Source organism: Chionomys nivalis, chromosome 2, assembly GCF_950005125.1.
Source record: "Chionomys nivalis chromosome 2, mChiNiv1.1, whole genome shotgun sequence".
Lineage (NCBI taxonomy): Eukaryota > Metazoa > Chordata > Mammalia > Rodentia > Cricetidae > Chionomys > Chionomys nivalis.
In genome coordinates, this window is record NC_080087.1 from 102,824,137 (window position 1) to 102,849,754 (window position 25,618).

Sequence of the window (25,618 nt, forward strand, 5' to 3'; positions counted from 1 at the left end):
ACTGTGCTCCCAGAACACCGGATCTTGAGACCGACAGGAAGGTATCCATGAGAGTAAGGCTGTAGCCATTCATGCACCCTCCAGCAGGACATGCCTCAGGCTGTCCTTAGACCTGAGGCAGGAATGTGCAGAAATGTCAAGGAGCACTTTGCAGGGGCAGACCCTGGCCCTAACCAGCGATAAACGGTCATGCTGAGGGAAAATACCGTTACCTCAGGCTGCCTGCACATTTTTAAGAAAAAATGACACCAGGCTCAGAGATGAGGTACCCCATCAAGAGGGAGCGCATCAGGGCATAGCTCTGTGACTCCAGAGTGGTAGCCCACTATAGCTATGCTTGCTCTCAGCAGAGGGGTTCTCTTCTAATGCCTGTGGGTCACCTACCCACGCAGGCTTTGGGATTCCAGATAGTCAGCCATGGGAGGTTGCCACCAAGATACCAAGAACACTAGCAGAGGTCCTCTGCATCCCCTATGTCCAGGGGCAGGAGCTGGTTCAGGGTGGCCACTACTGGATAGGGGTGCTGGGCCCAGTTAGCACAACCCCCACAGGTAAGGTCTCCATGCCCATAGCCATACATGGCACTGGATGCTAACCACCTTCATATGACATCTGTCCTTCTTCTGTGAAGCACACTGCTCTGGAAGACCACATAGCCCCTTGTAGTCCTGGCCAGGGCCTGCCCACGCCCCAGCCATCTTTCCTAGGACTGAGATCAAGTTCTCTGAGCAGTTGCTGGCCTTGGCTGTGCTCCTCGCACCGTCCTGATTAGGTAAGCAGGGCTCATATTCCAACAGCTCAGACATCTGCAGGGGGAACCCTAAACTTCTAATCCAGACACAATAGCCCCTCCCGGTTTGTACACTAGAAACTTCCTGTGTGCAGTGGAATGGGAGGAGTCAGCTGTTTGGTCCTCCGTCCTTACGTTTTAAGACAGGATCTCGCTACGGAGCTCTGGCTGGCTTGGAACTCTCTGATTTAGAGATCGGCCTCTGCCTCCTGAATGCTGGATTAACAGCAAGCACCACTCTACCCAGCTCTCTCCCACACGGGGGTTGTCATCTTCTGACAATAATCTAATTCTTCTTCCTGTGTTGAGGTGTTAGGGGACAGCTGTGTCAGAGGCCTGAGGTTTCTCAAGGAATCTGACTGGCACACACTTGACCAAGGACACCAGGCCAGCAAACCACAATGGTTTGGGGTGTGCCTCCTATGTGCCCAAAGTAGGTTCAGGATGTTCTCTGTCCTCAGTGACTGTAGTCTGGTCAGTGAACAGACTCAGAAGCAAGTTCATTTTCCAGCTAGCCTTCAACATGGGTAGAACTCGCTGCTCCCTTGTCTGAGCAGTCAGTGCTAACACAACCCTGGATAGCTTGTCTTCCGGGTACACACTGCTACACCAGCCATGCTGTATTTCATCGACTCTTAGATGCCACTCACGTCAAAATGTACTGACTTCAAGACACAAAAGGAAAAGCTATAGGGTTTTAAGAAGTGACCCTTCCCCAGGGACGGAAGAATCAAAGGGAACATCACATAGCTACTCAAGAGGAGAAAACCACAGCCCCTTGGCCCACCCCTCACCCTGTGAACTCCACAAACAAATGCCCAGCAGGAACAAGAGTAAGGTTGGCACCAACCAGAAGGGCTTAGCACACACCTGCTCTGGGACCTCACATTCACTGGACCTATTTGAACCACGCTAAAGGGCAGGGTGGCTGCGGCCTCTTCCTCCTCCAATACCCACCACCACCACCACCACCACGTTTACTTCCCAATCCACGTGTGAAGACACACTGGGAACCCAGAGAGCACCAAATGTGCAGAGGGGTGTGTTAAGCCAGAACTTTACAACTGACTTTATGTAAATGACTTTCCAGCAGCAGATTATAATTCAAAGTTTTCTTTTCTGGAAATTGATGATAGCAAAAGAGGAGATAGGTGTGTTCAACCTCCCAGACTGCCAGGAATCTAGGTCAGGAGACCGGTCAAAGTCCTGGAGGACAGGTGTAGGCCACAGGGTAGGCCCAGGACTGAAAGTTGCCTCTATCACTTCAATCTGGAGATTGTCCCATGCCAGTAAGTTCTGCAAGCACTCACAGCCCACCACACCTCCTTACCATCCAGACAGGCCTTCAGGAACGAGGTAAGCCGGGTGCAGTGGCACTGGCCTTTAATCCCAGCACTCAGGAAGAAGAGGCACGGGCAGGAGGATCTCTGAGAGAAAGGTCAGTCTGGCCTACATAGTAAGTTTAGGATAGTCAGGGCTAAACGAAACAAACAAACAAACAACAAAAAAAAAAAAAACAAAACAAGACATATGGTCTGCCTGATCAGTTGCCAATCCAAGACCAGCTTGGTGAGACAGCAGATTCCACTCAGCTCCATGTGAATGAGCCGTGGCGTTCTGCGTCATAATGGTAACTGATCTGGGGCTGGACAACTCGCCGCAGCCCTCACAGGGCACACACATCACACAGGGATCCATTCAGTGAAGAGATCACATCGCTCTCCTCCCAGAGCTGCAACAAGGCCGTCTCCACCAGCCACCACAAAGCAGGTGAGAGCCGGCCTGTTTGGGAGTGGGGAAACTGCCCGCCCACTTAGTCTGTCCACAACGAGCTGGCAGGAGACTAAAGAAGGGACCAGGCGGCTCTGTCTACTCTGCTCAACTCACAGAAAGGCAGCCCAGTCCAGAGGGTCCTCAGAGTTGGCTCCTAGTTAGCCAGTGACACCTGGTCTGTTGCAGGTGTCATCAGATGGCAGGCCGCAAGGCCTATCAACCCTGCCGTGCCCGAGGTCCCGGCATCTTGCAGCAACAAGATTAGGCCTGAGCGGGCAGAGTCTTATAGGGGTTCAGGATGCCTTTGGGGTCCAGCAGGACCTTGAGCTGTTGCATCATCTTCACAGCCACAGGAGGCTTGCTATAGCCGAGGACATTCTTCTTCTTGAAGCCTATGCCATGCTCGGCGCTGACACTGCCCCGCTGCTCCGCTGTCCAGGCATACACGTAGGGCTCCAAGGCACCGAGCAGCTCCTGGCTAAAGGCCTCTGCCGTCACATTCAGGTGAAGGTTACCATCCCCTGGGGAATAGGGGAACAATTAGTCTGAGCAGGCCCCCAAAGGTCCTCCTCCCTCCTAAAACCCTGTGAGATGAACTCTCCCCTAGCCAGATGCACCTTGCCCATCCTGGTTATGAACCACAGCCCTTACCCATTCCTTCAACCCTCCATGACTTCGAATGGCAGCTGCTGAGCCCCACCTTACAGTACCTCAGGCAAGTGAGGCCCTGGGAAGCAGCAAGAAGTCCACAGCTCCACTGCTGTCTCCAACCCAGCACATTTCCCAAGGTGTCAGAGACAGGCAGTTGGATAAACAAGTCATTCCTGTCAATCAACACCATGGGACCTACAGCATCACTTTTCTACCCTCCCTAGAATGACTGGAAACTGACTTTGGTCTAAAGAGACCAGCTGGCGAGAACCATTCTGGTGCACAAAGACTTTTTAAACAATACCTGAAATAAAAGAAACGAGAGCAGAGGGCAAGGGTGCACAGATTCAAACCTAGCACTCAGGAGGCAGAAGCGGGTGGGGCTCCTTGAGTTCGAGGCCAGCCTGGTCTACATAGTGAATTCCAGGTCAGCCAGGGCTACAGAGTAGCAAAGAGATACTTTGTCTCAAGAACTGAAAACAAAAACAAAGAAAAGAGAAAGAAATAAAAACAAGGGCATCCTCTCAATCCAGGACTTGCGGCCCTTTGCTGGTAGAAAACACAGAACTCAACTGACAAGCAGTAGCTGAAGTCATGCCATTTTAAGAAAGTATCTCTTACATTCTAAGAAACTGGAACTTTTGCTGGACCTCACAGCCAAGTTAATATAAGACTACATAATTGACCTGATACCCTGCTATATACTCAGCCTGTTTATTTAGCCTGCTTAAAAAAAAAAAATACAATGTAAGAACCAACCTTACATGTCTTGGATTTTTCTCATATAATCAGCTTTTACAACCTAAGTGAATGCAAGGGTATAATCATAATGACCCTGACCAGCTGGGCAGTGGTGGCGCATGCCTTTAATCCCAGCACTTGGGAGGCAGAAGCAGGCGGATCTCTGTGAGTTCGAGACCAGCCTGGTCTACAAGAGCTAGTTCCAGGACAGGCTCCAAAACCACAGAGAAACCCTGTCTCGAAAAATAAATAAATAAATAATGACCCTGACCCAGAGGAAACATGTGGCTGTATATAGGTATGCGATGGTAATCATGTTGTATATAATATCAAATTACCCCTCCATGCCCCCACCCAGAGGACACATACATGATGGTAATCATTTGCTGAAAACAGAAAACGGTGAAAAAAAGTCTCAAATGGCAAATCTCTGTCATAAACAGAGTCAACATGGATATAACTTGATAGTGTATGCTTATAGTTCTGTTTGTTCACTGAGTGCTTTGGGACTGGCTGGGGTAAGCTGGAGTAAATAATACAATCGATTGTGAAACTCTGTTAGAGATTTCCATAAGTTATCCTTCATTCATTCCCCATATGACCTCTCCTAGGCTGTTCAGTAAACATAAAGGACTTTGTTCGGGACAGACAGACAGACGGCAGTAGGGCCTCCGAGGCTATCTTTAACATATTTAACTCAGTGCACCACAGTGCAGCTCACCCAAGTGCCCGTATCCCACCACATGTTTGGCACGAGGGCCAACGCGGGTGCGCAGGTCGATCACGAGGTCATAGAGCCGTTCTACCGGGAGGGATATGTCATACTTGAACACGTAGCCGTCACGGCTGAGCGCCTCTGTGATCCTCTCCCGCAGGGCCCACAGCATCTGGGACAGTGAAAGAAAACAGTCAGAGCACACGTCAACGGGGCTCCGGGGCCAGCGTCTCTGACATGGCGCTGCTTTAATCCGGGGCTTCACAGATGCAGGTGAGGGGCTTGGTGAGCCAAAGCCTGGGCTGTTGGAGGAACCCGTGGAAGCTGAGCAGAAGGGAACCTGGAGCAGAGTTGTTTATTCACAAGAACTGTCTCATGATTACTTGGTTTTCACACCCTGAAACTCACAAGGACTGACCCCCATCTCCCCTCTGCGGAGTCGGCCACTGCCTACCACTTTGTCTCACCAGGACCTTCTGTAGGGCAAAAGGGCCAGCCAAAGAAACCCAGCCTGGCCCCGAAACCAGAGCCAGTGAAAGAAACACACTTTGACCCTGAAATCAGAGCCGAATCTGCCCCTAATCAACTAAACAGAAAACCAACCAAACCTCAGCAGGAAAACGAATCAATCCCTGAACAGAAAACCAACCAATCCCTGAGCATGAGATCTAGCCAATCTGAGCGCAAGGGACTGAAATCTGACCAATTGCCACCCTGAAAAATCTTCTCCCTGGAAAAAAACTCCGCCCCTATATCAACCCTCCGTTTCTTCAGTTTGCTGCTGCCTTTTTCCACTCTGGCAGAGTTAGCTATGCTGCTAGATTCTTCCCTCTCAATAAACTTGGAATGAGGTTTGGGTGAAGACCTTCTTCTCTGGAGCAGAGACGGAGCCTGGGCTGAGTGGAGCGGAGCAATGCCGTAACACTTGCTGGAGAAAGGTTCCCCTAGCAGAGCTGAATGGAGCTGTTACACTCCGGAACCCAGCGGAACTGTAACAACTTCGCTGGGGAAACCCTCCCCTGCCAGAGCAGAGCTGTTACATTGGGGAAGCCTTCCCCAGAGCAGGGCTGTAGCTGCTTCTCTTACTGGGACCTGTGGTGTTCCTTGGCTCCTGATTGCCAGAATACTTTTCCATCCAAGCAGTAACACTTAGTATTCCTTGGCTCCCAACTGCCAGGATTCCTTTGCATCCCAGCCACAGTGCTTACACCTTCACTCTTGTGCCAGTTCCTGAAAAAACCCCAACATTTCAGGGAACATACCACATAAAACATATAAAAGATAAGGACTTCCCCTGCCACATACTCTCTCTCTCTCTCTCTCTCTCTCTCTCTCTCTCTCTCTCTCTCTCTCTCTCTCTCTCTCTCTCTCTCTCCTCTCTCTCTCTCTCTCTCTCTCTCGTGTGTGTACTACGTGTGAAGGTATAAGGACAACCTTGAGTATTGTTCCTCAGATAGCATCCTCAAATGTTCCTCAGGGGTCTCTGAATAGCCTGGAACTCATCAGGCTAGGCTGGCTAGGCAGCTGGCCACAGGGATCTGCTTGTCTCCACCTCCCAGGGGCTCGGATTAGAAGCACATCCCACCATGCCCGGCCTTTTACATGAGTTCTCAAGATCAAACTCAGGTCATTGCACCTGCTGCACAGGAAGTAATTTACCGACTGAGCTGTCTCCATAGCCCCTCCTTTCCTACATTACCTCACACCAGGCTTAACCCTGAATAATAATAAAAAACCACAATCCCTCATCACCATTGAGGCTACACACAAAGCCCAAATATCCCCAATTCTTTCAGCTCTGTGTGTGTGTGTGTGTGTGTGCAATTTTTAGAGGCAGGGTTCCCTTCTTGAAACTCACTCTGTAGACCAGGTAGAACTCAGAGATCCACCTGCCTCTGCCTCCTGAGTGCTGGCATTAAAGGCGTGCGCCACCACTACCCAATTTTGTTTTGTTTTGTTTTTGTTTTTTTTTTTTTTTGGTTGTTTTGTTTCTCTCAACTTTTACAGCCATTTTGGTCACTCTGCACCTGACCACCACATGGCCTACTATCCAATCCCCATCACAGACACATCTAGCTCTGAGAGGAACGTGGTAGATACTGTTCTATGGTGCTCCCTGCTTGTCCTGCAGTCACTAAGCCTGCTGTCCCTAGCCGGCCTCTGTCCCCTAGCTCTGCTTCAGCTCCCCCCCACCTCTAGAACATCTACCCTCTCCCACACCCCAGGGGATATCTTCCTACTTTCCCATCCCATCTCCCTGTTGCCCTCACCTGTGTGGCCTCCCTCCAGGGCTCCTCACGAGGCAGGGCTGACAGGGCCCTCACTGCACTGGTGTGAGCCTTGTACACAGCACCAGGTCACTGCTGGTGTCCAACCAGTGGGATACCTCGTTCTCATACGGCGCAGAGACATACAGCACATGGAGCCTGGTATCTGCTGTGCGCCTCCAGCAGGGCGAGGACTGGGACAGTTTGCATAAGGGGCCAGAGGTCCCTGAAGCGAGATCGGCCCTCTAATCGCAGCCATTATTAACTATTCTATGTGCCAGGCTGCAGGAAACATTTTGTCTCACATGTAGAATCTGTATTTAACTGTATGCACACACGTATACATATATACATGTGGCATGAAAGTGGAAGAGAACCTCTTTGGGGCAAGAAAGGGGACCAATGGGAAGAAGGAAATACTGAGGTTGGGAGCAGCGAGGAGATATGAATAAGATACAATAAGTATGTCACAACAAAGACCAGCAGCATCTTTCATAACAGCAAGGACAGAGGCTGAGAGGTGACTCAGTGGTCAAGAGCACTGGCTGCTCCTGTAGAGGCCCTGGTTCTTTTCAACGACCCACATGGTGGCTCACAACAGTCTGTAGGCTCCAGGAGGTCCGCCATCCTGTACGGGCACAAGGAGTGCAGAGCATACACATACGAGCGGGCAAAGCACTCATACATGTAAAATAAAAATGAATCAATATTTAAAAAAAAAAAGCGAAGGTAGAGTGTGAATCACCGTAACTTTCCCAGATGCTTGTTTGCTCCTGCTCTTATCTGAGCTAATGACCGCCCGATACTTCAACACTAGACAGCACTCTGAATACACGTGCAAAGGTAGACGTTTAGTAGGCAAGTGGTGCATACTTTCTGACACATTTGCTTCCCATAAGTCAGACGTGCTCCTATAAATAATCCTAATACACTCATTTATCTCACCCCAGGCTAGACTTGACTCTTCTGTCAAATGTAGAAGAAGCAGTGTGGAACGTACATAGATGAAGTAAACTAGCCTTGGGGTAACATGTAGATCAATAGAAATGGGCTAGTTAAGTTATAAGAGCTACCTAAAAGCAAGCCTAAGCTATTGGCCGAGCTTTCAAAATTAAAAAGAAGTCTCTGTGTCTCTGGGAGCGGCTGGTGGGGCAGAACTGACCGTTGGTCCCAAAAGAAAACTCCACCTACATACACACACACACACACACACACACACTAATAATTTTTAAAAAGGGAAAAAGGCCAGAGAGAAGGCTCAGCAGGAAAGGCACTTGCTGTGTATGGCTGGCAACCTGAGTTCAATACCCAGAATCCACATGGTAAAAGAAGAAAACTGACTCTGCAAAGTTGTCCCCTGGCCAACACGCCACACATGCTATAACATGAATGCACACATATATGTACATGTGTGCACAAATGCACACAAACACACACACTAATAAATTTCAATAGAAAACTCAGGGCTTCTGAAGAAAAAAAAGGACCAGAGGGCAGGGTGACTCAGGACTCCCCAAGGTCTCATTCAACATAAGAAGTCAGCAGAAACATCTTCAAAACCATCCTCAGACCAGAAAAAGACACTCAGGGATCAGACCACATCCTCTCACTGAGCTACAGCTCTAGAAAAGGGTGTTGATAAACCCAAATCCAAGTCCAGCACCAGCAGTAGAGAGGAGGATGCCGGGACATTCCAGTCTCTCCCAGACATTTTCTAGGAAACTCCAGAGGGACCCAGTATGATGGGGACATGGGGACCTTGAGGGCTCAGAGTGAGCAGCTCTACCATCAGGAGCAGATACAGGGTCAGTACCAGGTGGAAAAGCACCACATCAGGATGAAGGAAGAAGCCTGGTGTGGGAAGTCCTTCTGTATATGTGTTGCTTTTATTGGCTAATGAATAAAGACGTTGGTTTGGCCTGTGATAGGGCAGAGTGGAGCTAGGTGGGGAAAAGTAAACTGAATGCTGGGAGAAAGAAGGCAGAGTCACAAGAAGCTATGACAGACACTGGATGGAACCTTGCCAGTAAGCCACAGTCACGTGGCGATACACAGATTAATAGAAATGGGTTAAATTAAGATGTAAGAGCTAGCCAATAGGAAGCTAGAGCTAATAGGCCAAGCAGTGATTTAATTAATACAGTTTCTGTGTGGTTATTTTGGGGCTGAGCAGCTGGGAGCAAGCAAGTGGCTTCCTCCTACAGCAGAAGCCAAGGCCAAAGGCAGGCTGAGAGTAACATGTTCATCATCGCCAGCCTCCAAATCAATCTGCGGCAGTAAGGCAGCCTCATGGAATCAAATCGGCCACCAAGGGCTGCCACGTTCCCCTCAACACCTTTGATGTGAAGCAGTGTAGTTGCTTACACTTCAACAAACGTGGACTGTGGGGTTAGTATGCAGCTCGGTTGTAGGGTTCTCACCTAGCAACATGAAGCCTCGGGTTGCTACACTAAAGCAGGCATGGAAGAACACCTAAGCTCTCGAGGAGTAGAAGATGGAGGATCAGAAGTTCAAGGATACCCTTATCTATATAGCATGTTCAAGGCCAGAGGAAGCTGTATGAGAACCTGTCTCAAAAAAATCTAAAAGCCAACCAACTAACAAAACAACCACAACTATAAAGAACAAACTTAAAAAAAATACAATAGGCTATATAACAGGCTGGCTCTAGAGGTCAAAGCTCAAGGATTCAGTGTTTTTCACACTCCCTAGGCACCTTCCTTTTTTTCTCTCTTCAAGGACCAATGCTGGCTGCTTCCTGTAGCCTCACTGCCCTCTGCTGACAACTCACCATACTGCAGACAGCAGGACCAGGGCTGGACACCAGGAAACTAAAACTTAGTTTAGGTGATGAGCAGCTCCCAAACAGATATGCTTCCTGTTCCTTTGTCCCCCTAAGAGAACAAATGACTTCCTGACAATATAGTAAGTCTGCTGTGGACTACTCCTTTACACTGTGTGAATATATGTTGCTGTGACTGGCTTAATAAACTAGCTGACTGGCCAACAGCTGAATGGGATAGAGTTGGGCAGGAAAGCCAAACAGAACGTAGGGATGAGAAAGGGCAGAGTCTGGAGTTGCCAGCAGATACAGAGGGAGCAGGAGATGAACGTGCCATGCTAGTAAAGGTACCACCATTTGGCAGAGCGTAAATAAGGAATATGGGTTAATTTAAAATGTAGGAGTTAGTAATAAGCCTGAGCTATTGACCAAGCATTTATATTAAGTCTCTGTGTATTTATTTTGGAACTAGCTTTGAGGACGGGAAAATTCCACCTACATAAGGTCTGTCCCTCGGGCACCCCATTCCCAGGACTTGTTGGACCTTCAGGTTTGCCTTCCATGGCCCTTGCAGTTCTTCCTGCCTTTCCACACTGTAGACAGGTCTGCGGGGAGTGGCAGCCAACTTACAGACAGCACACAGTCAGCCACGTAGATCTATTCACCATGTAGCCTGGAGGTGGGGAGATGTGTGGAAATATTTTGCTAATGTTGGTTAAAATGGTCTAGATAGCAAGAACACATTTTTCACTACAAAGAGGTTTTCAATCTACACCATGAACCCAGCTGCAGCTTAACCACACGCTACAGTGTTGCTGAACAGACCAGGCCCTAGCTATAGGAATGGGAGGGAAGGAAGGTGGAAAGCAGGGTAACATCACCTGGACTTTCCTCTGGTCCGTGGCAATGGTGCCATCGCTCACCAGGCCAGAGTTCAGCACCTGCTCCAGAACGCTGGTCAGCTTCTCAGTATCATGTCCTGCACTGGAGCCTGAGGTCTCAACAAGGACATAGAATGGACTCTCTGTAAGGGAGCAGGAGATGCAGTGTAAGCCCCAGGTCCACCTGCTGGTTAGAGCCACTTCACTCAGGGTCACACGGCAGAGACAGCTCATCCCAGGTGCTTAGGGTGGCCTATGAACAGGAAGCATCTGGGCAGGCTAAATTTCACATGGTGTAAATGTAAGTTTCCTGCTGGCAGACCAAAGGTGACCCTCTGTGTGAAGCCCCACCCTGTTCACTCTCAGCCTCGTGGTTGGGTCCAGTTGGGTACCTCCCAAGAGCCTGATGTGGAACAAGGCTGGCACAGCAAGGCAACTGTCAGCTCTAAGAGCTGGCTTATCCACTCTTACATGTTGTTTTTATCTAAGCTGTTCTATTTACCAATAAAGACTTGGAAGTCAGATGTTGGGGTGAAAACCTGCTAGATCAGAGAAGCCAAGAAGCAACCAGCTGACCTTCCTAATTGTCGGGAGACCCAGCAAGAGCGTGTGTCTCCATCCACCCCAAATGAAAAAGTCCCATGAACCTCTAAGTCCCTCCCTACTCCTTCCTGTGCCTCTTTCCAGCCATCTTCCTGGGTCATCCACACTCTCTATGGTTAATTCTTGTTAACTAGTTGCTGGCTCCACCCCCTGATCCAAGGTTAATTTTACTAACTCAGTCTCGAAATTTCACAGAGAGATCAAATATCCTGCAAAACTTACAAAATTCCAGAACCCCAGGGAAAGGCCCCCTGTCGGTAATCAGCCCAGACACAGTTACTACAGGCTAAAGGCCATAATCTCTACCATAAGAACTTACTGTCTAAAATTAAATGTGTATGACTAACTTACTGAGGGGCACTGTCCCCTTAACACAACATTAAGGCTTCTTCCAGTACAATAATACGAGTTCATCCTATCACAGATTGAATTCAGTGTTAAAAGACAGCCAAGCTTTCCTATACACAATGGCCACACAGTGCCCGCCTGGGACATGCCACTGCTGGAACCTCAGAGTGTTCCAACATGTCCCGTGGTGTCGAAGCAGCAAGGCAGTGTTGCCCAACTGCACAGGAGCAGGTACCTTGTACTGGGTTGGTCAGGTGGAGGTGCTGTCCCACCAACTTCATGCATTCGGCATCCATGAACTCAAATGCAGACAGAATCTCGCCCAGCATCCCCTTGCAGGTGCTGAATGTCTGTAGAACCTCGGCAAACCCGGGGCAACCTGCAACGGGACATAGTGCTTCAGGTACTACCGAGGGAAGGACAGCAGGACACAGGGTCTCACCCATCGCCTGGCAAGGTCACCCCCTTCTCAGCAGCAACATATCCCAACTCACATGAACAAGGGGAGTGACCATTAAGGGCTGGGCACTACAGGAAACACTCCACAGTTCAGCCCACAAGTTCATTTCAAGATCTCCAGATCTGAAACTATGCCTAAGAATTGCTACAGTGCACTCAGCATGGCAAAGGGAATCAGAGAGGCAAATCCTAGAAAAGTCTGTAAACATGGGGGACCAGAACTGAGAGCCATCAGAAACAGGCCATTTCGCTCACCCATCAGCACCAAGGTCTAAGTTGGTCTCAGAAATTCACCAAACACTCATCTATGGACACCTGAGATCTCTGCGGGGCTCCAGGACTTGGGAGCCACAGAGCAGCCCCAGGGTAGCTGTATGGAAACAGAAAGGAACTAAGGGACTGTATCCACATGTGGAAACCCTGTCGTTAGAGATGATACTCCTGGACTTCAGAAGATCCAGGACCACCAAGCAAAAGCAACATAACCCCTTCCAAGAGGAAACCACCCTCATCCTAGCCTTCTAGGAAGCAAACAATTGAGAAACATGGCTATGCTTCCAGCCCAAGATAACTTGGAACACATGGACAAGACGCTGTGAGAAACCAGGTCCTCCGCTACAAGGAAGGGTCTTGGATGCAGTTAGAGAGAACGAGAGACTGAGAAATGTCTGACGCAGCAGACAGACAAAGAGTCAAAGAAATGGCCCATGAGCAGTGCTGTGACAGAGACTTTAAAAAGATCAACTACCTGGGGGCTGGGGAAATAGCTCAGTCTTTGGTGCTGTGCTGGCTGTCCAAACAAAAGGACCTGCGTCTCATCCTCAGCATGGGGCTGGAGAGATGGCTCAGAGGTCAAGAGCACTGGCTGCTCTTCCAAAGGACCTGGGTTTGGTTCCCAGCATCTCACAAGCATCTGTGACCCTAGTTCCAGGAAATCTGACTCCTTCCTCTGGCCTCCATTGGCATTGCACACACATGGTGCACAGACATACATGCAGGCACAACAACGTACATGTTGGTAAAACAACATACAAGTTTAAAAAAAAAGAAAGAAAGAGAAAGAAAGGAAGGAAGGAAGGAAGAAAAGGAAAGAGAAGAAAAGGCAGGTATGGTGGCGTTCACCTGGAATTCCTACTCTGAGGAAACAAAGACAGATGGATCTCTGGGGCTCACTGGTCAGCCTGCTTAGTCTAATCAGTGGTTACCAGGACAACAAAAATCTTGTCTAAAAAAAAAAAAAAGGTTGGCCTCTGGACTGCACTAGCGTGCACATAAATGTGCACCCCACACACATGACTATAAATAGAGGACATAATAACAAATGACTGGGAAAGACCATAAGAAAGACCGACAGCCTCCTCTGGTAGGATCTGGTGAGTCAAGCGTGCCTCTTTCTCTCCAGAACTCTCTCCAGAACTCACTCAGCTTAGCTGAATGGGTCAGCTGCAGACAGAAGCTGGATAACAATCCAGAAGGAGGAAAGAGAAAAACACGAACCACAGGCAGCAAAGGCAGGCCACAGACAGAAGCTGGTGTTGCATCAGCTGCATAGAAAAGGACATCCCATGTTGTGAGAACCCTATGTATGGAGAGACGCTACAGCCGACTGCGGTGAGCTAGAGCGAAGGAGAGAGAGAGAGAGACCGACTGCCCCACAGCAATTACCACCAAGCCACTGTTTCTCTCAGAATCACAGAACACACTTCTGAAATCCAAGCACAGTGGGACAAAGAAGAAAAGAGCCTCGATTGTGCTAAAGTGTGGTCTGACGAGAAACAGCTTATTACTTCTGTTTCAGGCTACACTCTGGACACCTGGAGGGCCAGGACCCAGATCTCCGGACAGGAAGCAGAGAGGCAAGGAACAATGGGCTCCTCTCATTCCAAGTTCACACCAACATGTCTGACTCAGAAGTAGGTTGAGGAGGACCTACCGAGGAAAGCCACATTCACAGCCTTGGGCCTGGGTGGACACAAGATGGACACAGCAGTGATGATTCCCAGGGTGCCCTCTGACCCAATGAATAGCTGCTTCAGGTCATAGCCTGTGTTATCCTTCCTCAGGGAGGTCAGGCAGTTCAGGATGGTCCCATCAGCAAGTACCTGGCAAAGAGGAAAGAGACAGTCCTTCCCACATCAGCCACCCTTACCTTCTCTGGAGATGCTGACCCAACTCCAACCTCCCCCCACCCAAAAAAAAAGTCAGCCATAAACCCTCTGCCACTGTACCCATCTCACCCCCATTTACTTCAGGATGGAGCCTGGGGATGAACAGAACCTGGAGTGGATTAATCAGACTAAAGGGATGACATTTGTCCCCAGCTAGAGCAAGACTCTCCCAACCTCAACTTAAGTTCATTGTCTGGCTGGTGGAGGGAAACCCACCCAAGACAAAGAACACACAGAGGCACACCTGTGGAGGGCAAAGACCACAGCTGGAGGGAGAGGGCAGCATAGCTCGTGCAAGTGAGGGACAGAGCTAGGAAGAGTAGGGAACATAGATGAGGGAACACAGAAGCCGGAGCATGGCTTCGGTGGGCAGGGAACATATCTGGGAGAGGCAAGGAACCTCTAGAGCTGGGAGGAACAAAAGCACAGCTTGAGGGGGTCAGGGAACGCACCAAAGAGGGAAGAGCCCACAAAAGGGGACCGACGAGCACAGCTGGAGATACACAGGGGAATATCCCTGGCTTGAGGGTCCCCCCACATCCGAGACCCTAGGGCATTGATGACAATTCTAACCTGAGACCTGTTGGCTAGTACATCAAGTCAGTAGCTTACTGGATTTTCAGGACAGTGAGTACAGAAAAAATAGCAGTGGCAGCTGAAAACCAACCAGAAAGCTAAGCCACTGGGACACTGGGACTTACTGGAGAAAGCATGGTTTCCTGTCTAAAACACGCTCTGCCCTAAGAATCCACCAGGAGACGGGATAAGTAAGTTAGTCTTCACTGTCAACTTAACCGATAGAAAATCAGGAGCTGCGGAGATCGCTCAGTGGGTAAAGCATGCTGCACGACTTGAGTTCCAAAGTCCAGCACCCATGTAAACAGCTGGGTCTAGAGCCTGAGAGAAGGCTTGGGGGTAGGGGCAGCTGCCACTAAGCCTGACAACCCAGGTTGATCCCCATAATCTACAGAGCAGAAATAGAGAACCAACTTCTACAAGCTGTCCTCTGGTCTCTACATATGTGCCATGGTATACACACACATGCACACATGCACCAAATATGGAGAGTCAGACATGGTAGTACATGTCTTTAATCCCAGCACTCAGGAGGCTGAAGCAGGTGGGTCTCTGCGACTTTGAGGTCAGTCAACATAGAGAGTTCCAGGTCAGCCAGAGTGACACAGTGAAACTCTGACTCAATAAATATATATAAAAATAAGTGAGATGGGGGGCTGGAGAGATGGCTCAGCGGTTAAGAGCTTTGCCTGCTCTTCCAAAGGTCCTGAGTTCAATTCCAGGACCACGTGGTGGCTCACAACCATCTGTAATGAGGCCTGGTGCCCTCTTCTGGCCTTCAGGTATACACACAGACAGAATATTGTATATATAATAAATAAATAAATAAATAAATAAATAAATAAATAAATAAATAAATATTTAAAAAATAAGTGAAATGGATGTACATGGCAATTTGTGCTATAATCCCAGACCTGGAAGGCAGAGATAGGAAAGAGATAGGAAGATCACTGGCTAACCAGTACAGCTAGTTGGTGGGTTCCAGGTTCAATAAAAGACTGTCTCAGAAAACAAGGTAAAGAGTAATAGGAGACACTTAAGGTCTCTCTCTCTGTCTCTCTCTCTCTCTCTCTCTCTCACACACACACACACACACACACACACAGGAGGACGGGGGGAGCGGGGGGGACGATGACGACGGACGGACGACTGATTTTAAATTTAAATTACCATGGGAGCACAGGGCCTGTAGGGTCTGTATCGTTGTTTCCAGAAATATTTAACTGAGGTAGGGAAACCCACCTTGAATGTGGACAGCAACAACAACCCCCAGCTTGGTTAAAATGGCTTGAGCACCAGAATGTATCTTTTTGTGCTTCCGGATATAATGTACCCATACAATGTAACCAGCTCGCTCACATTCCGGCCAGCATCCTTTCCCAGCCCTGATGGACTGTATCCTCTCAAACTGAGTCAAAATAAACCCCTCCTCCCTTATGTCACTTGTCAATTGCCTTATGGCAGCAGTGGGAAAAGTAATTAATACAGCAAGGGTTCAGGGAAGGGGAAGAGAGTCCAGGAGGGAAACGGGCAGGAATGTGACTCCATATCAAGGTGGCCTTAGCTAACCTTCCTCTTTCTCCAATCCCTGAAAGTCTGGTACAAGTAGAGTGCTGCTGCTTGAATGAAGTGACCCCTGGTGGCTCCTTAGGAGGACTCCACATGTCCCTGAGGAGCCCAGAGCCAGGAATCATTATAATAGAGTCCCTAATCTGGAAATGAATACACACACACCAATATGGCCCCACGTCCTGCACCACTGCCAAGCCAACACCCTCAGACTGAAGGTAAGACGCCCCCAGGACCCTGCTAGAACCCAGCTCACCACTTCCAGGCCCAGGACAGTCCCTCGAAGTGAGCCGTATCGCAGAAAGCGCAGACCGCCAGCGTTGGTTGCCACATTGCCCCCAATGTGGCAGCTACCCTTGGCTCCCAAGTCCAGGGGCATGATGAAGTCGCGCTCCTGCAAGTACTGACTCAGCTCCTCCAGCACACAGCCTGCCTGGCACACCAGAATTCCTACAAAGAGCAACTGAGTTACCAACAACTTCTGGGTTACCAGGGGGTGAAAATGCTAGCTGGTGAGAAACCCCAAACTCCTCTGTAGTAAGAACCCCCACAGAGTGTCCTCCTCCCAGGCCAAGCAAGAAGGAAGACTGCCTGCTACGCAGGAAAAACATCACTTGGTCCTTTGTAATTACAATATAAGACAAGAAAAATTAGAAAGGCAAGAACGGAGAAGAAAAGTGCTTGTCTAAGGGGAAGGAGTAGAAGAAAGGGTTGTTACAAAGCGGTGTCCTCAGCTTGGGGAGCACCCGGCTCCCAGGTTACAGTGTTTAGATCTGTTTTGGTGAATGAAAGCTGTTGCTGATTGCAAACAACAGTCCCCTGTACAGCAACCCAGCCTCGGTATGGGAGAAGGCTATGAAACCCCTTCACAGGTATCACTGCGTAGCAAGTATGTCCAGGACAAGCTGCCGTGGCAAACTCTGGATACAAACGAGACTTGTATGGCATGTCCACAGTGTGAGCCACCTAGTGACTTACAGCACACAGAAGATGGTCCTGATGCAGCTATGCAGCTGCCAGCTCTATCCCAGTCAGGACGCCCCCGCACCACTCCCCATGAACACATTTGCTAGCTTAAGCACAGTCCCAGGCTAAGGAGGAAGGACAGGGGAGTTCCGAGCACACAGAACACAAGCTTACCGGATACATCATGAAAGCTGATGACTTGATTCATGAGGGCAGTGGACAGGATGATTTCATCAAAGACAGGGACACTGCCCCCCACCATGCCAGTGTTCCCTCCTTGGGGGTTCACAGCCAAGTTTCTCTTATGGCAATGCCTGGGACAAACAGAATAGATATCAAGCCAGCATCCCAAAGCCCAGACAACCACCCCATCGCCAAAGGACAGGTTCCCAAGCTGACACCTGTCTCGGGAACCTCATCTCCTTTCTAGGCCTTCCTGCTACAGAGGTTCTTCCCCAAACACCCTGTGAAGAATTCAAGGGAGAGTCCCCCACTCTCCTCCCACAAAGCTATACACAGAGGAAGGGAGGCTGACATGGTCCCTGGGGCATGGGGAAGAGGCCTATGTGGCCTAATTCTAAAACCTTCAGAGCTCTCTCATTGTTTCTAAGGGTCAGTGGTGACACTGTCTTTACCTCCACCACCCTCACCCCCTCTAATCCCACTGCTGTAGGCTGAGTTCTGAGCCTGGACCACCAGCCCTCGGGCTGTGCTTGGGAAGCATCCTCCAGCCAGGACTCTTGCAGATAGGGATCTGGAGAAAGGGATGTCCTTGCCCGTGAACACGCAGTGAACCCCAAGGGCAGCGAACCACAGGGATTTTCTATTGGGCAGGTGTGACTGTGGCCCGTGGTGTTGGAAAGCACTGACGGCTGACATCTCCTCACTTAAGAATGCAGGAGATTTCCTCTTACCTAAGAATCTGAGACACTTCCTCAGTGGTCTGGGGCCTCAGCAACACTTTACTACAGCCTGTGACAAGAGAATAGACTTGTCAGCCCACGTGGAGGGACACGGCTCAGTCACAATCTTTCCTTGAAGGTGACACACACCTTTAATCCCAGCACGTGGGAAGGCAGAGGCAAGCGAATCTCTGAGTTCAAGGCCAGCCTGGTCTCCAGAGTGAATTCAGGTCAGCCAGGGCTACACAGAGAAACATTCGTCTCGAGAGAAAAAAAAAATGTGCAGGTATCGTCTTTGCCCCGGTCACTCTTGCAGATACCTCTCCCTGATAATCCACCTGTCCTGGCTAGTGGCTAGTTTTATGTCAACTTGACACAAGCTAGAGCCATCTGAAAGAAGGGAAACTCAAATGAGAAGATGCCTCCATCAGATCTAGCTGGAGGACATTTTCTTAATTATTGATTGATGTGGGAGGGCCCAGCCCATGGTGGGTGGTGCCATCCCTGGGCTGGTGGCCTTGGGTTCTGTAAGAAAGCAAGCTGAGAAAGCCTTGGGAGCAAGTCAGTAAGCAGCGCCCCTCCCTCCATGGCCTCTGCATTCGGCTCCTGCCACCAGGTTCCGCCCTGACTTCCTTCGATGTCGAACAGTGATGCAGAAGTGTGAGCCAAACAAACCCTCTCTTCCCCAGGTTGCTTTAGTCATGGTGTTCCATCACAGCACAGTCACCCTAGCCAGGACACCACCAAAGGAACATTCCACGTCACCAGGCCTGGCTGCCCAACACCCCTGTGGCTCCCTAGCCTTTCTTCCTGATGAACTCATTGGGACTTCAGTAACCACGCATATTGGGGACAAATCTGACTCGCTGCCTATTTCTACAAACAGGAAACACAATCGCGTCCTAGCTTATGCTCGCCCAAGACTGCCAACGCCCCTCCAAACTTCTATTCACCTTGCCTCTACACCCACGAGCAACGAGGCTTCCTATGGCTACTGCAGGCGATCTGCTTCCTACCTGGAGCCCCACACCTGTGCAGCTCGCTTACACACAGTCCACCACTCCCGCTCCCTGGGGCTCACTGCCTTTCCCTTCCTCCCTTTCTACCCATCTTTCCCCCATCCTCCCCATCGGCTCTGTAAACCAGCTAAAATGCTCTCATCTTAAAACAAAAAATTGAAAACAAACCTCCTCTGGCCTGGGATCCTATAAAATGCCCTCACCTCCCCGATCCCTGGATGACAGTTTACACTTCCAGGAAACACCCAAGAGAATCACCTCCCTCCTCCAGTCTGGAATAGGCTCCCGCTATTTTTGCCTTTCACCAAGGACCGTGCCCACAGCTCTGAGTCAAAGTCACTAATGGCATCTATCTCAATCACCTTCCCTAATCTGTTATCACATGTGGCAATCTGTGCCCCTCACCGAGGCTTTCTCCACTGATTCTGTACTGTATTCCTTTGGCTCCCTGCTGTCCCTTGGTCTTGCTTTCCCGGTCTCCTTAGCTGGTTCCTTTCTCCACTAATGGTCTTGGGCCCCAGTGGCCCCAACCCTGGACTCCAGATTGGCCTGTCACTCAGCCCAATGGGCTGCATCTATCTGTACAAACCCAAACTCCGTTTCCTCAGAGGCACTCCTGGGTTCCTTTCTAGCCAGTACACAGAGATCCAGGGTTCCACTGTCTGCACAGCCGTGTGGTTGTTCCTCTGTATCTCATACACAGACCTAGAGACAACCATCCCCAGTTACTCTTGAATCTGTGATGGCTCAGTTTTTATCAGGTCTTTCCTGATAACAAGAGAACATCCATGAAGTATTGGGCCCTCCTGCCTGGCACTCAAGTATCCCTCATTTCCTGTCAAACGCATTCTTAGTATGTTGTTGCCAAGTACTTCTCTTTATAGCAAGAACATCATGCTGTGTTTTCAAGTTGGATGAAATCACTTCAGAAGAGAAAATGAGACATAGTAACCACTGGGCCTGGGCTACTGAGCAACAGAAACAGGTGCAGGAGGAGGCGGAGGCTGAGAGCAGCAATTATGTAACAGCCAGAGCACCAGTCATGCACCCCACTCTCTAGAGATACCTGGATCCCCACAAAGATGGAATCTTAACCCTGGAACCTATGGGAATGGCTTGATACTATAGAAATAAGCTCATTTTTTAAACCATTTAAAATGTATTTATTTTTATTTCATGTGTGTTGGTGTTTTGCCTGCATATATATCTGTGTGAAGGTGTCAGATCCTCTGGAACCAGAGTTAGACAGTTGTGAACTGTCATGTAGGGTGCTAAGAATTGAACCCAGGTCCTCTCAAGAGCAGCCAGGGCTCTTAATCGCTGAGCCATCTCTCCAGTCCAATGTAGAATAGGCTCTTGACAGGCTAATGAAGATCTAAGGCTGAGTGCTGGAGACGGCTGAGTAATCAAGAGAAGAATAGAGAACTAGAACTTGACTCCCAGAACCTACACTCAGCCGCTCACAACTGCCTCTAACTCCAGCTCCAGGAGCTCTGATGCCTCCTTCTGGCGTCCACGTGAACTGCATTCACGAGCACAAACCCACACTCTCTCACACACACACACAATTTGTTTGTTGTTTTAAAGTTCTCAAGTTAAGATCATTCTGGACTAAGTGGGCCCTAAATACACTGACAAGGTTTCTCTGAGACAGAAGAGGATACCTGGAGAGATGGCTCAGTGATTAAGAGCACTTGCAGCTTTTGCAGAGAACCCACATCAGGTGACTGACAACTGCTGGGAACTCTTAACTCCAGGATGTCCAACATCTTCTTCTGGCTTCCGAAGTCACTGTTCTCCCACGTACTCGAGCGCGTGTGCGCACACACACATAAACACACACACATACACAAACACACACAAATTTTTTTTTTCTTTTTTCTTTTCAATACAGTGTTCCTGTGTAGCCCTGGCTGTACCGGAACTCACTTTGTCAACCAGGCTGGCCTCGAACTCCAAGATCCGCCTGCCTCAGCCTCTGTGCTAGGATTAAAGGGGTGTGCCACCACCTCTCAGCTAATAAATCTTTTTTTAAAAAAAAAAAAAAAAAGACAGATGAGGACCATAAAGACAACATAAAGTCGAAGCTGAAGGGTGCTACCAGGAACACCTGGAGTCACCAGAAGTTCAGAGTGGCAGGAAAGACCCTCCCCGAAAGGCTGCAGGGAACACACCTGATTTTGGACTCTGAGCTTCCAGAACTGAGAGGGGTGGGTGCCTTGGGTGAAAACTGCCTAAGAAGCTGCACAGATGCAGGCAGTGGTATCACAGCCCTCGCTTCAGCCAAGGACCTCCGCTTTTCAATCTGCCGATTTTACTCCCTGAAGACCTCGGCAATGTCTTTCAAGGCATCCAAGGCATGTTCACAGTGAACTCTACTCCCCTCACCTACACTATCTACCTGGTCTCTGCGCTTCGATCTTACTCCACTGCCCAGGTCCTGACTCACCCCGGACGCTCCTCAGCCAGTCCACATTGCATGCCTCCAGCTGCTCGGGGTCTGTGATCACTCTGCCAGGTATGATGCGTTCAAAGGCAGCCAGGTCCTCCTCAGACACAGTGGAAAACGGCAGCCGTTGCACTGGGTATCGCTCAGGGGTCAGCATCACCTCAGGGCTGCTGGAGACGGAGGAGTACCCTCTGCAAGCCAAGGGGCTGTACATATCCCGAGGGCAACCCAGACACTTCAGCCCCACTGAGGCTCCCTGAATGTAGGTCCTCCTCCATCCTGATGCTGCCCAGAAGAGCCTTGCAGAACATCTGGACACCAAATGGAACACCATTGCTCCTGCCGATAGATAGATGATAGATAGATAGATAGATAGATAGATAGATAGATAGATAGATAGATAGATAGATAGATATAGATAGATATAAAGATTGAACTTTCAACTCACGAGCAATAAAGTAATGACCCCACAATGGCCTCTGTACCATATCTGAAGTCACATACGCATTGCCTTAAGCAGCGGTTCTCAACATGCTGGTCACCACCCCTTTGGGGTCGCGGGGTCGCCTATCAGATATCCTGCATATCAGTATTTAAATTATAGTTCATAACACTAGCAAAATTACAGTTATGAAACAGCAACGAAATAAGTTTACGGTTGCCAGACATGAGGAACTGTATTAAAGGGTCACATTAGGAAGGTTGAGAGTCACTCGCCTAGAGGAACAGGATGGCTTGGCACTAGAAAGACAGAGGAAGGGGATTCAGGCTGCAGGACATAAGAGGATAAGATGCTTAGAAGGGTTCGGTTCTGAATGTTTCACCCAGCATAACAGCCCTGTAAATTCACTCGTGTATACTTGGTGGTGCGTTCTCTCCTGGGCATTATATTTTAACTTTTGCAAACAGCAACCGCTTTTCCAGACCCTTCCCCTTCAAAACAAAACTAGGTTTTAAAGCCCAAAAAGTAAGGTATCACGGGAATTGTGCACCCAAGCAGTTGAAAGGCAAATTTTACATTTTACGTATACTTTGTCACATGTTTTAAAAGGCCTGGGTAATCAACAAAAATGTCTCGAAGGGAAGGGAACTGCGACAGTGCATACTGGCCCGGGTAAGGCAGCTAACACGGGAAGCTTATCCACAAGATGCCATCTTCCAACTGAAAGCTCTACTTGGCCGCCGCTTCCGCATTACCTGAGACGGAAAAACACAACACAGCATGCGCGAAGCATGCGCATGCGTTATGTGCTGTGACGTCAGGGAGGAAAAGCTATTTGCAATCCTAGACAACACGGCCTGGGAGCATTGCGGGTGAAAACGCTGTACATAGGCTCACTCCGCCGGCAGTCCCGGCTCGCTCCCGACCTGTGCAATCACTTGACAGGCCACAGCCCCGGCGGCACAGACCCAGACACCAGCGCCCACCACCCCGGAACTGCAGCCGGCCCACTACGCACCCTAGCGTCCGTCCGAGTGCAAAAACAGTCCGCACACGCACCCAGGTTCCCACCCTTGCACCACCTTAGGCCTAGACCAGTAGGGAAGAAGCAAGCGACTGCGCATGTGTCGACCCTCCCTTCCCAACCCCGCCCTTAGGCCCTATCTTAATCCTCCGAGTGCTTCCAGTGAGCTCTCCTGACCCAACGTGAGTCCCCCAGGTCCCAAAGAGGAGGGTGTTCTGCTTAGATCAGAATCTGACTCCACGTAGCAGATGTCCCAGCACTCCCTATTTCGAGCGCTTTTCCCGACTGATCTATCTCATCATGGTCCACACGACTAGCCCCAAAAGCTAAGTGCCCGCTCCTTCATCTCACTGTGGCTCCTTCCCCAGGAACCCTGTCACCCTTGGAAGCTCTACTCTTCCCCAGGGGTTTTTTGTTTCCCTAGGGACCTCTACCGCCTCTATAAACCTCTACCCTCTTCCTCTCTCTCTCCCCCGAGCTTCCGTCTCACCTGAGGTCACTGGTTCATTAACAGGCACTACTTCGAAAGCCCAGCCCTCAAAGTATCACTTTACTGAGCAAGGTCCAGGGCTGGGACTTACCTACGGGTACCACAGAGGCCAGTCCAGCTCTACAGAGAATTCCTGGCCTCCTGGGTCTGGCAATACCTGGTACTGCGGTTTTCCTGGGGCAGCTCCAGGAGCTGTTACTTCTTCCAGCTTACCCACTTCCATTTACCATCACGGGACAAGCCCAGGAAGCACATTCTGTAAGATGTGAAGATAATTTAGGGTTCTGCACCGGCTATTTTAGATCTCTGTCCCAGGAAGAGCAGGAGGCACCCGAGGCAAGACTAGAAGTATAGCGTCGCTTGGCTGAGAAAAAGCCAAGGCATCCAGATAGTCCTTGCAAACTGGATAAGAGAAGGCAGCACTTAGGGGTCAGTAGCTACTTGCTGTATGCTGGGAGGGGGAGGATGCAAGCTGTGCCTTCAGTAGGCCAGTTCCCTGATATCTGTCTGTCCACTCCCCCGGGTTTGTCAGACAGGGGTACTGGAACATGGTCAGTGCATCATCCTGGCATTGTCCAGGTCCAAGTCACAACTGCATCTGGGTTCCTGTACTGGTTAGGACATTCCGGAGGCTTCTGCTAGCCCCTTCATATTAAGTTGGTCCTCACTCCATAAGCCACTGAGGGTGACGGGCATCAAGAATGTCAGTGTGCTGGATAGTTTTATGTCAACTTGACACAAGCTCGAAAAGAGGGAACTCCAGTTGAGAAAATGCCCCATAAAATTCCCCCTGGAGGGCATTTTCTTAGGTAGTGATTGATGGGGGAGGACCCAGTCCTTTGTGGGTGGTGCCACCCTAACCTGGTGGTCCTGGGTTCTACAAGAAAGCAGGCTGATGAGCCAGGCATGGTGGTGCATGCCTTTAATCCCAGTACTTGGGAGGCAGAGGCAGGTGGATCTCTGTGAGCTCAGGACCAGCCTGGTCTACAAAGTGAGTTCTGGGACAGCCAAAGCTATTACATAGAGGAAACCCTGTCTTGGAAAAAAAAACAAACAAACAAATGAACAAACAAAAAAAAAGCAAGAAAAAATGAAAAAAAGCAGGTTGAGCAAGCCAGTTAGCAGTATCTCTCTGTGACCTCTGCATCAGCTCCTGCCTCCAGCCTCCTGCCCTGTGTGAGTTCTTGCCCTCACTGTTTCTGGAGATGAACTGTCTATATTGAACTGTGGGTGAAATAAATCCTCACGTTGCTTTTGTTACTGGTGTTTCATCACAGCAATAGTAACCCTAACTAAGACAGTCAGTTACAGTCAGGAACTAGAAAGATGCCCAGAGGGTGTTTGGTCCTTTTCTGTGAACACACAGATCACCACAGCCCTCATTACCTGGTAGACCAATAGCATCTTGGCCCCCTGGAACTGATAACAGTTCAGGGCAAGTTAAGATCAGCAGTCATGGGGCTGAAGAGACGGCTCAGCGATTATGGGCACTGGTTGTTCTTCCAAAATACTGGGGTTCAATTCCCAACATGCACATGGCAGCTCACCAGCATTTGTAACTCCAGTCTCAGAGTATCTGATGACTTCTTCTGGCCATTTCGGGGACCAGGCACACATACATGTAGACATACACTCATACATGTAAAATAAAAATAAATCTTTAAAAAATGTCAGGTGGTGGTGGCACAAACATTTAATTCCAGCACTCAGGAGGCAGAGGCAGGTGGACCTCAGAGTTCAAGGTCAGCCTGGACACCACATAGTGAGTTCCAGGATAGCCAGAGCTTCGTAGGGAAACTCTACCTGAAAAAAAACAAAGACAGACAAACTAAAAGATCAGCAGTCAGTGATGCCAGCAGTGGAGGATCAAATCTTTAATCCCACCACTTAGAGGACAGAGGCAGGTGGATCTATGTGAATTCTAGGCCAGCCTGGGTCTATAGATCAAATTCCAGGACAGCCAAGGCTACACAGAGAAACCATCTAAAAAAAAAAAAAAAAAA

The 25,618-nt window shown here is 49.5% G+C and overlaps 1 protein-coding gene across 4 annotated transcripts; it reads right to left on the reverse strand.

Annotated features, from left to right (window-relative positions):
• Positions 1-436: 436 nt before the first annotated feature.
• D2hgdh (D-2-hydroxyglutarate dehydrogenase) lies at positions 437-23,635 on the reverse strand. 4 transcript variants are annotated; one of them, XM_057763024.1, is made up of 10 exons: positions 23,616-23,635; positions 21,660-21,998; positions 18,204-18,261; positions 17,464-17,603; positions 16,580-16,773; positions 13,944-14,112; positions 11,787-11,930; positions 10,601-10,743; positions 4,677-4,842; positions 437-3,084 (listed from the first exon to the last, which is right to left on the reverse strand). In XM_057763024.1, the coding sequence occupies exons 2-10, from the start codon at positions 21,991-21,993 to the stop codon at positions 2,825-2,827; spliced, it is 1,608 nt and encodes a 535-aa protein (XP_057619007.1). In that variant the 5' UTR covers positions 21,994-21,998; positions 23,616-23,635; the 3' UTR covers positions 437-2,824. The 4 variants fall into 4 exon arrangements, with proteins under 4 accessions (XP_057619007.1, XP_057619004.1, XP_057619005.1 ...); XM_057763021.1 differs by lacking the exon at positions 23,616-23,635 and adding an exon at positions 23,120-23,190; XM_057763022.1 differs by lacking the exon at positions 23,616-23,635 and adding an exon at positions 22,857-22,996.
• Positions 23,636-25,618: the final 1,983 nt, after the last annotated feature.